This window comes from Epinephelus fuscoguttatus, linkage group LG22 (assembly GCF_011397635.1).
Source record: "Epinephelus fuscoguttatus linkage group LG22, E.fuscoguttatus.final_Chr_v1".
NCBI classification, from domain to species: domain Eukaryota; kingdom Metazoa; phylum Chordata; class Actinopteri; order Perciformes; family Serranidae; genus Epinephelus; species Epinephelus fuscoguttatus.
The window spans coordinates 33,879,193-33,891,260 of record NC_064773.1 but is presented as its reverse complement, the minus strand read 5'-3'; the positions used below and the strand labels follow the sequence as shown (position 1 = coordinate 33,891,260).

At 44.5% G+C, this 12,068-nt stretch overlaps 1 protein-coding gene across 2 annotated transcripts in view; it reads left to right on the top strand.

Moving 5' to 3' along the window:
- The window catches only part of scube1 (signal peptide, CUB domain, EGF-like 1), a 221,054-nt gene that overhangs the window by 67,413 nt on the left and 141,573 nt on the right, over positions 1-12,068 (top strand). For both annotated transcript variants that reach the window (XM_049567062.1, XM_049567060.1), the window contains exon 4: positions 6,585-6,719. In XM_049567062.1, coding sequence (XP_049423019.1) covers positions 6,585-6,719 — 135 coding nt within the window. The remainder of the gene's footprint in view (positions 1-6,584; positions 6,720-12,068) is intronic.

The following is a 12,068-nucleotide window of genomic DNA, read 5'->3' as shown; positions in this document are numbered from 1 at the left end:
CAACCCCCAAATGAGTAGTTTTCAGTCTAGAAGCATGACTCCAAGCCCTCGGACATCATGCTGGACGTCACAGCTCAAAGACTGAACCAAGTGTAAAAGTTATGTAATTGTGTTGTTAAAATGGTGCGGGGAGGTGCAGAGGCACACCTCAGAGAGGAAAGGGGTACCATAGAGTCAGCAGTTGGCAAGTGTTTGGCAAAGACTCTAAAGGTGCAGACACACCAAACCGTCAAAGAACTAGCGACGACGAAAGCCAATTGTTGCATCGCCTACATCGCCTCACGTTGCCTCACGTCGCCTCACGTCGCCTCACGTCGCCCTGTGTCAGTTGCATTTGAACACACTACACGGACTACATCTGACGGCCAAGTGGCACTTAAGTTCTGCGCCTGCGTGAGAGAGAGTGGAGTGAGAGAGTGGTACATCCTGACAGCTGAGGTATTACCTATCTGTGAAGCCAAGCACCGCAGCACCTCCATGGACTATTACATCCAGACGGTCCCGGTGTTTCCTCCGCAGGCTCCACTTCACTCAGCTGCCCGATAAACCCTCTGCTTCTTCCCACTTTAACCTGAATAACAAACCAGGGCTTGGTGCTCCGGTTGGATCCAAACAGAGAGCCGGGGCTACAGGGTTGCCAACTCTCACGCATCTGGCGTATGACACATGCATTCACCTTCCATCTCACGGTCTCACTCTGCCCAATCAATTCTCACGCCAGCGATGAACGCTGGAAGAAAGGCTGGCAGCTGAGTATTTTAAATTTATTTCAAACAGCCGGCGTGCCGGGTGGGCGGAGTTGAAGTCTGCAGCCAGACTTCAGAGAGGGGGGAGGAGAGGAGAGGGGCAGACCCCGCCTGACCGACATACTGGTTGAGTGAAATGGAGTGCAGCCAAATGTTTCTGTGGAAAACTACTCTCTGATTGGTGCGCAATCCATATTTGTGCTTTGATTGGGCAGCTCTAGTCTCACAGCCGGGGGAGGACGTGAAACGGCCCGTAGTCAACTGACTACGGCCGACTGCGGGCCGTTTCACGTCCTCCCCGCCGCGTGAAATGGCCCATAGTCAACCGACTACGGGTCGTTTCACGCGCCGGGGAGGACGTGACTTTTCAAGTGAACTGAGGGACTCTTGACTGAACTTGAAGAAAAGTAAGTCGGCTCACTGGTAGTTTGATGTCTTCAGTAGCGCCCCGACCGCATACTGGATGTCCACTGGATCTGTCGCATGCAGGACGTCAATATCCACTGGAACTTTAGCTGCGTGCTGCATGCGAACAGCTGGATCGCGAGATCATAATGTCACACGATAATTTGCAGAAACCCTGGAGGTATACAGCAGGGCTGGACTGGGACAAAAAAAATGGCCCTGGCATTTTTGGCCATGGCGGCCCACTATGACTGGTGAAATGACATACGCACACACTATGCTGTTACCAAAATTAAAATAAATCTCAGTAGTGCCCTACGTGTCCTGGAAGAGAGTACCAAAGCTAGAAAATCAATGTGCTCATTCACTTCTCATATACATCCTGGTGGTAATAGATGGCCCCGGAGTACACAATGCCTATGGTGAAAGCACTTACCAAAGAAACTGTACAAGATTTATCATTTCAATTTTTAATAAAATGTGTGCAAGTACAAATAAGATACATAAATGTCGGCATTTTTTGTCCAGTCCAGCCCTGTACCCAGGTCATTGAAAGTCCTTGAATTTATCTATTTCTGTATGAAACTGCATGAAGATAGGATTTTGCCGTGTGAATTTCAAAATGAACTCTGACCAAAGTTGGCAACCCTGGGGCTAGCTCAGAGACTAGCGGAGGCTAACTGGCTGTGCTTCCCTCCGGTCATGCTCCACTAGCCGCTCCCAGCTAGCTCCGGTTGTTATTCAGGTTAAAGTGGGAAGAAGCAGCGGGTCTGTCGGTCAGCTGAGTGAAGTGACAGGCAGATTCACTCACTACAGGGGCGAGGAAATACAACCTGAACAGCCAATCAGAGTGATCTCTCTCACCGACAAGCTCCGCTGCCGATTCAACATGCTCAATTGACCGAAAAGCCGCCGCTGCCGAAGTGCCGACGGTGCGGGACACACTGCAAAAACTAGGGCGTCACCGACGGCCCGACTTTGGTCGACGGCCGACCGTCGGCTTGGTGTGTCAGGGCCTTAATAGTAGCAAACATTAACTACAGCAGTATGTCTTCAATTCTGCACTGTGCACAAGTGTGTTCACTCTATCCTCTGTTTCTGGCCTCCCTGCCTCTTAAATGAGCTCAGTAACTCTGTAACTGAAGGAGCATCAGTGCTGGTGCCTGTTTTGTTCCTGGTTTTTAAGGTACCCTTGGAGCTGATCTCCTTTCTCATAAAATACATATAGGGGTTGCTTCCAAAAACAGATATGAGAAGGAGAAAGATGAATGTAGGAGGTATTTTTGTGGCTTGCTCTCCTGTGGATGGTACATCTGTCTTACTGGCTCTCCAAGTAGGAGAAGATGGAGCAAACTGAATGTAGATAAAAGACTAGCCTATTCCTTCTCTCCTGCCCTCCTCCTCTTTGTCTTTCCCATCAAGGTAAACATAATAATGAAATGTTCCCTCTCTCCCCAAGCACTAACTCTCAAAGGCTCTGTCCACTCTGCAGGGGTTTAACAAGCCTACCATTACTTTGAGTTTCTAGGAAAAAACGCAAATGAAAAGCCTACATTGGAGAGAGAGGCAGACAAGCAGACAGACAGGAGAAGCAGACAGACAGGAGGACACAGAGTGTTAAGAGTGTCACATACAGATGCATTTCTTTACTTATTACAGAAGTGATAATATGTGTCTGACTTTTTCTTTGTCAGTACAACAATAAAGCTGTATGAAGTCACATCTTACAATGGATTTAAAACTAGATCCTTGGCTTTTGACCCACCTGCGACTAGGGTTGGGTAGATACATTTAGGGTACCGACTGAGATAACCCAGTACCAAGTAGTATCGAAACTTATCTAGTCAAACATTACCTGCATTCGGTCCTCTTCACACCAGGGGTCTGATCTAGGACCATGCTGACTCCCTGCCGGATCAGATCTCTCCTCCTGGCAAATGATCAGTATAACACCTGCCCACTAAGCACAAGCTAATGCAGCAGCAGAGGCCAACATCCAAAACTGGGCTCCCACCAACTTCCCCTGATGCAGAGCTCACACTCCTGAGGCCAGAGGCGCCACTGGTAGGAATTGCTTTAGGGGGGCTGACATCACTGTCATTAAGAGGCAGTGGTACACTCATTTCTTAAGCCACCACAAGTGATATATTGTGAAACTAGACAAGGTAAGGTATCCAATGGTACACAACATGTAAGGATAGCTTGTCGGGAAGGGGGCTGAATTATGCTCCACATTTAGGCTAATTTTGCCAAAGAAACAACTGGCATGGTCATTTTTAATGGGGTCCCCGAACTGTCACCTCAAGGTATCTAAATGAATATGAGTTCTATGGGTATCAAGCAATCAATCAATCAATCCGTCCGTCCGTCCGTCCGTCAGTCAATCAATCCATTTACCTGAATTGGAGAGTGAAGCCAAGTGATTAAACACTGTAATATCAGATGAGCCTTTTAATACTGGTGGAATAAAAGGTTCCATGGACAGTTGAAGATGAGAACAGAGACGAGAACAGAGACAGAGTGGGAGAAGAAAGTTAAACAGATGTTTGTTTTTGTGTCTTCAAGCAGCATAGAATCACTTAGCACAGCAAATCTAGATACAGTTAATGACTTAGTTTTCAGTGGCGAGTTGGTGTTAATGGTAATGGTAAATGGACCTGCATTTGTATAGAGCCTTTCTAGTCATCTGACCATTTAAAGTGCTTTTAACACTAAGGGCCCTATTTAGATGGTCTAAAACGCAAAGCGCCAGGCGTGCGGCACATGGGCGTGTCCCAGTCACTTGCTAGTTAGACAGCGCGTTTGCAGACTGTGCGCCATGGCGGAGAGTCTAAAAGGGTTGGACTTACTCTGTGAATTAGACATGGGTGTGTTTTGGGTATATCATTCAATAAGCCAATCAGAGTGTCACCTCTCATTCCCTTTAAAAGAGGCGCGATTGGAGTGCACGGCGGAGAGCTAGTTTGATGGTGGACTTACCAACTGGAAAGAGTGAGCGTTTTATAGCTGATCTGCAGTTCAGGATCGAACTGCTGATCTTTCGATTGGTGGACGACCCACTCTACCTCTGAGCAGCAGCCACTTAGATTGTATAAATAATAGACATAGCTACCATAACGTTACCCATTGGTTTGTAGACTGCTGTTTTGAAGCCTTGATTTCAGCATTTCGGCTGTTGCTATCTTGTTTTTTTGGGAGCCAGAAGTGACTATATTTGGATGAGGGGTTGGAGCTGTGGAAGAGTGAGGGTAGATCTGACTCAAAGACTAGCGATGCCCCGCAGAGAGCCTGTCACTCAAGTGGCCCCACCATAAATATGTGTAACTTTGGGCTTTGATAAAATGTAAACAGGTGAGTTATAAAATGAAAATGTCATAAAAGTTGAAATAAGATGTTTTTGCACCAGTTCGTAAACATGTTTAGTTCTGCTGTAAAGTTGGGCATTTTAACATGGTGGTCAGTGGGGATTGACTCTGTTTTGGAGCCAGCCTCAAATGATCAAATGCAGTTTTTGGCACTAGTTGACTTCATTTTCAGCAGCAGAGGTTGCTGCTTGGTGTTAACACCTGTTAAAGCCCTTACAGCCTCACCATTAGGGATGGCTGACTGTAACTGAAAAGGTTGAACCCCTACTGCTCATAACTACTAGCTATGTTGGGCAGAGACAGGCTGGTAGGCAATACATTATGAACCTCCCTCCCCACAACACAATGACATCCCAATTGGGGCACCTGCGCCCAACAATATTTGTAGCTTTCTAAAGCTTAGGATCTGCCATATCACCCAGTGACAGACCAGGAGTGCGGAGGTCAGAAAGTATTAAGGATGTCAGTGTGTCAAGCTGTCCTTTCCATTCTTCACACAATAGTTTTGTATAGTATATACACCATGAACACCATGAATGTCTTCCAGTATAGACTGCTCAAAGTGTGCAAATATTATATGTGATTGTCTTGTCTCCCCTTTCTGCAATGGCAGGCTATCCACCCCACTGTAAGTATGGCCTTTTAGAACAGGTAGGAACACTTTCCCACTGGACAAAAAAACCCCCACTAACATCCACTAATATCTGGCCTTTGTCTTTAGTGGGAAAAGTTACAATCTGCATTTGCTCCTAAAAAATGACTCTTCAATAGTCACAGGTATTTAACGGCTCCAGCTCCAATCAGCTCAGATCAAAAGTGATGGAAGTATGACACTCTGGACACACTAATTTTAGCCTCTTTTTGAGAGTGATGCAATAAAGGGTCACCACAAAGTACCATCCATCTATGTCCAAGCCGCACTCAAACATCATTCAAAAATAGTCAGCATCGAGTTTGAAAGAGAGACAGAATAAGTAAAGTATAAGTAAAAAGACGTAACCAGCATAACATTTTCACTGGCCTTCATGCAGCTCTCCACTGTTTACTAACCATTGTCCTGTGTGTTTGTGATGTTGAATGTGATACCAGAAAAAATGTGATACCAGAAAAAAAAAACAGAAAAACAAACTCATCTTCAAGGTGTTCGGGTACTGGCAATGGGAAAGGAGATAATCTCCTATTTTTAATGGAGGTTTAAATAATCCACGTATTTGCACTAACTTTGTTTGAAAAATGGTATTATGGTCATATACTGCATATGTCCTGGCTTGATAGTAACAATTAGGTAGAAGCAAGTCTAAGCTTGGGTAGAACAAGGTTGAGCATTGTACTCACAATGTAGCGTGAGTTGTGCATTCATTCCTTCTTAGAGGAGCTATGTGTCTTTTTGTCTTTGTTTCTCTCTGTCTGTCTTTTCTACCTTTCTTCTCCACAGTATGTTTTTGTTTGTGTAACCTGTCTGCACTGTCCGCGACGCTAACCCCAGAACCTCAGAGCCTCAGACTAAACACAATGAAAGTCATCCTGGTCAGGCACTGGGTCCACACACACATACACATACACACACACACACACACACACACACACACACACACACACACACACACACACACACACAGCCAGCCCCATTTGATCCCTATTAAAGCCAGTCAAGGGTGTTACATGTTTGCAGTTCACTTCAGCCCCATCAAAATGCCCCATTGGAAATTCACTGGCCTTTCAGCGGCACAGTGGGGTCCTATAAAAACACCTGGGCACCACTACATGCACATACCACACTCACACACACTGTAGATGCTCATGTTGTCAGGCCCTCATTACCACCGAGTGCCAGCAATTTGATTCAGCTCCAGGATCAGATGCCTTCTGGGACACTCTGTCTGCTCTGTGTGAGTGTGTTTGTGTGTGCACATGGCCCTCACATTCCTGGCTCTGGTGTCATCCCGATCATCAGACGTCTCCCAACACAGCTTTCACTAACACGTTTGTTTATGAAGCCTATATGGCTGCTATGTCACCACGCCACACGACCAACTTTATCTCTCTCTGCGTCTCTCCGTCCCAACAGATGTAGATGAGTGTGTGGACAACAACGGTGGATGCCAGCAAGTCTGTGTCAACACCATGGGGAGCTACGAGTGTCAGTGCACAGATGGCTTCTTCCTCAGCGACAACCAGCATACCTGTATCCACCGCTCTGACGGTAAGACTGGGACAGAGACAGATAGTCCTGTGAGAGCTGTGTTCTTCCACTGTCCCCAGAGTTTTATTTCAGGGTTAGATAAAGCTACTTGATGCATGTTGCTTAATCTTTAACTAAACACAGGGATGAGATTGCCTAAAATGTTTTGGGCTTCAGGGCAAATGGATCCGTTTGCTAGAATGACCTGAGAATGTGACAAAGCATGCATTTATTATAGGTGGAGTGAATTCATGCCAAGTCATTATAAAGAGATGCTACTTTGCTTTAGTTGGTGCAAAATTAAAGGAAAGCTGTTTGTCCCACTGCTTTATGCTGGATGTGTCAAAGACAGTTCAGTGCAGACATTTAGTCTGACTGAATTAGTCCTTCCAAAGCCCAGCCCCTTCAGTGCTCTAATGACAGCATAGCTAGCTTGAACATGGCAGAATTTTGGTCAACTTTTCCCCTTCCTGTTATACCTAGATATGCTATGTGCTAGTTAAAGCCCCCCTCCAGACAGTTTTACTTCCTATTTAACAGTTAAGGTTCTCTCTGTCTCACACAGACATTGTGCCATTACCACAGCAATTACACTGAAGCTACAGTAGCTTGGTGAGCAGCAAAATTGCACTTCATTTCATTAAACTTACTGTTTATTGGGGTAAAAGTCAGACTACAATACACAAAAACAGACCGACTCTCTTTTTCACTCTGTGTATTCTTTATAGTCTCTTCCTGCTGCAGTTATTGGTTGTTGTTGTAGTGGTGGGGGCACTGTTTTAATGCTGCACCGAGGAACCGCGCCACTGCACGCAGGCTACAATCCACTGCAGTTATAATCCAGTTATAGGACATTTTGGAGGTGCACCGTCCACTAGCACCAGCCCGCACTTGTGATTCTTCATATTTTTATGCCTCTGTGCTGGCGACAGCCATGGCTAGAGGCATACCTTTGATGCTTATCTATCTGTCCCATCCTTGTGAACACAATATCCCAAGAGCATCTCAATGGGGATTCTTTAAATTTAGCACAATTTGTCCACTTGGATTCATGATCTGATTAGATTTTGGTGGCCATGGGTCAATGGTCACAGTCACTGTGACCTTGTCTGTCTTATTCACATGAATGCAATATCTCAAGAACAGCTTTTGGGAGTTTTTTTAAATTTGGCACAAACATCTGGTTGGATATATTGATAAACTGACTGGATTTTGGTGGTCAAAGGTCAAGGTCACTGTAGCATCACAATGTTCTGCAAAAACACCTTTTAAGGCATTACTCAGTGTCATATCACAGGAACAGAAGAGGAAGTATTTGGTCAGATAATTAATTGGTGACACTACCCTTGGGTGTCCACCTTGAAACTGTGCTGATTGTTCAGATCTTCTGTGTTGCAGTGGGGAAAATGTGTGTGACTCATCTGTGTTTTCACAGACATGGATGTAAACTGCAAGAGAAGCTTCACTGATGAGGCATACAACTGTGGGTGGTAATTTTAGTTTTTCCATATAAAGTTTTAAAGTTTGAACAGGGCTCAACAGGACTTTCACTGTGACAGCGGCATTCATGTGATAACAAGCTACCTGTGCTAACAACGGATCAGAAGTATGCAACAACATTTTTTGTCAACATTAGATGTCAAACAACAGCCAGAGACTGTGTTGTATTAAGTATCTGTGAGCTGTAAATTCACCACTTCTTAGCAGAAGAGAGAAGACAATGTTTTCTCAGAGAGTAGTGCATAAGTCAAGAGCTCTCACTCTGCAGCAAAATCTGTATAGCAAAACATCCCCAGAGGAACACTGCACAGCACAAGGACCAGAAACAAACAACTGCTCAATTTGAAGTAATCTCAGTCAACTGAGGTGTCTCCGACTGATGATTCGCCTACTTTCAAGGGGCAGCCCTAATATAGGCATATCTTAAGTTGGCTAATGTTAGCAAACACTAGCCAAATACCTTAGCTTGCTAGCATATTGCCACATCAAGAGGAGTTAGCCTCATTTCAGATCAACATCAGCCAGATTTGCTTCTTCCTTATTTCCAACCGTTAAGACATTTGGAAAAGGACAGACAACTTGGTTGCTGACATGTTCTTAAGATGACACAAGTTATCATTAGTCAGATCAAGGCTAACATCCCTTTGTTTGCATTATCTCTGTAAGGCTAACATTACATGCCTTCTGGAAGTAGCCTAACTGTTAGGTTCCACAAGAATACAGGGCTGGACCCAGAAGCAGACACGACACTGAGGTTTCCAAGAATTAACAAAGGGGTTTTATTGGCATGACAGAACAAAAGGCGAGCACGAGGAAGCCACTCCGCATGCTGGGGGAAAATCTTGATCCCGGAAAAACAAACCAAAAAGGACAAAAGGCAGGTGAGGGAACAGGCAGACGGGAGGCGGACAGGCAGGCATGCACCAGGGGAAAACACAAGGATCACATAGGGAGACTGAATACTCTGGCGAGGATTGGATGGACAGCCGGGGTTCTTATACTGCCAGGGGATGATAATGATGATGAACACCTGGTGCTGCCTGCTGGGGAAGCCACGCCCCAGCCACACACACTCACAGGGAAAAAACAATTAGAGGGACAAAAACAAGGGAACACAGGAAGGAATTCTGATACCACCATGACACTAACTTTCTGAACTAAAGATAGACTAAAGTTAGGTCAGCTCCATGGTCTGTAGTCAGTCATAAATACATACAGTACTCTCCTGATTTCCAGAAGGGTAAAAGGAGACACATACCCAGCAGTGCAGGAGCAATGTTGACTGATAGTCTCAAAATCTTTGGTCTCTCGAGACTGGGAGCTCCCATTTGCATCTTTTTGCCTTTTTAAATAAAGATAACATTGTGAATATATCTGTCTATCACATACTGTAGTCCTTGCTGCCAGCTTGTTAACCCTATGGGCCCGAACGACGCATAGTGCATCCAAATTCACACCTGTTCTTCTCTATGGATTTTCTCCGCGACCCTTCGTCATAGTGAGAAGCCACGCATATCACGTGAAACAGTGGAATTGTAGCTTTCCGACTTGTCGGTAGTCCAATGTTTTCACAGCGAAAAAGAATGATAAATTTACACTAAAATTATGTATAACAGAGCTTTCATACAGCTTTGCACACATATTACTCTTGGATGGATTACTCTCGAATGCAGGCTCGCACAGAAATGCCACGCATATCACATGACAGTGCAGGAGCAGAGCTTTCCAGTGATACCACACAAATCATTGTGCTGTCATCCCATCATGCTATAAATCCAGATCAATTGTCTACAAAATAAAAACCTGACGAATTTCTTTACAATCCATTATACAAATCTTGTTATCAGTTACTTCATATAGTGAGGAATATTGTATCTTACCACGTCTTAGGCTTGCGTGTGTTTCTCCCTGTCTATCCACATTTGTAGTCCAGCTTTCAAGATGCAAATATCTCCATATTGTCCATCAAACTTTGTATGACAAGACCAGTGACTTCACCTTAGTGCACTCAGACAACTGTAGCCTAATTATGCATGTATGACAGGGCCGTAGTCACCATATACATTGAGGGGGACATGTGTCCCCCCCCAATGCCCAAAATGCCCCCCCAGTATATAACTGAAACTGAAAAACAACAACAAACTTTGTTTACCAAACAAAGTGGCAAATATTATCTTGGAGGAGATCATTGCACTTGGTAGACTATTTTTCTATTATCTTAGATGTAAATATTGCATGTTTATTTCAGATGAAACACATTTTTGACTTGTGAATGAGTCAATGGAGTTTCTTGTAATAATGAAAAAATACTGGCAATCATGTCCGCCTGGCACAAACCACATGTTTTGGACAGCTGTGAAGTGACAGAATGTCCCACCATCATGGTTCTTATATTGCCAGATTCCAGAGAGTCTCCCCTCTTCATATATGGCAGAATATGTCATTTTCCAACTTGCTATGGTGAGATACATGTAAAAATGTAAGAATTTAGTCACACGGATTTGTTTTTTTCATTGATATAAAAATTAATATAAAATACAGGCACATAGAAGGACATGGAATGATGGCAAATCTGGATAGCCCACATTGTCCTGAAAAAAAAAAACAAGATATAGCATGTGTATGTAGCCTTTATAATGACTGTGATATGAGCTTAAAAGTGAAGGCAGTAAAAATACCCCAAAAACGCCTAGGGCCCATAGGGTTAAAGCGATAGGCTATTGCTGGTTGCCCAGAGCAAAGGAAGAACGGGGAAAATGGGAGAAACTTCAGGAATGGCAACTGAGGAGGGAACCCTCTCCCCTATCAGACAGATGTGCAATATGTGTGTACAGAATAACCAACATAATAAAATGACAGTATAGATAATCATATGACAAAATGATACATAAAATGTATGTTTGTGAGAGATAGAGAGGTAAAACAAATAGGCCTATCAGTCAGTCAGATACAGGGGTCTGTTTGATCACTTACATGTTTATCCTCTTGAACATGAAACTCCGTCAGCCTTGAAACAGATCGCCCGTTATTCACGTCCCGCTCTACACTGATCCTGTGACAGGCTTTCTAGATCACAAGGAGACGTGGGATTTGAAGGCACCGACATCATGCCGCTGGCTTGTTCGGTTGCCCTCAACACCCACAGTGGCGTTACATTTATTAAAATCATTTGACCCAACTACCTTGCCATCCCAGACCCATTGCGCCAGTCACGTTTGATTTATGGGCTCAATGTGCAGCAGCGAGGGGTACTGAAGGAGCGGTGATCCCGAGGTTAGGAGGGGTTGCCTTCTCCTTCCCTCTAACGCTCACACACGCATTCTCAAAGCACAATGTTCACATGCATGCTGCCATGAATGAGGACAGTGTGGCAGTCTAGTTCAAAGACAGATGAGAGGACAGTCATCTGTCATTTTTGCAATGGCACAGAAAGGAGATGCCAGAGGAATGTGGCAAGGGATGAAGACCGAGAGGGAGGAGAGAGAGATCAAATACAGGAGTGACCTCTCCTTAATCCTCTCCCTCTCTCCCCTGATGCTCACAGTGCTGCTGTGGTCAGTGTGAAGGCATGTTAGGAGCCAGTGTCAGGATGTTAGAGGATTCTCTGTGGACACATTCAGAGAAGGAGGTAAAAAAGATGCAGAAATAGAAGTGTGTTTGCTCACTGGAAACCCCACAAACCAGCATGTGAATATATCTCCCTTTCCCTCTCTCTCCTCTCCTCATATTAAAAATTATTTCTGACAGGAGTTCTCATTTTCTATGGTGGATAAGGAAAATTGTACCACAGAATGAGTCCACAAATTACTCAAATGCAAACTGAATTGCCAAACTCCATAGATGAATTTCCCTTCTTAACACAAAAAAATC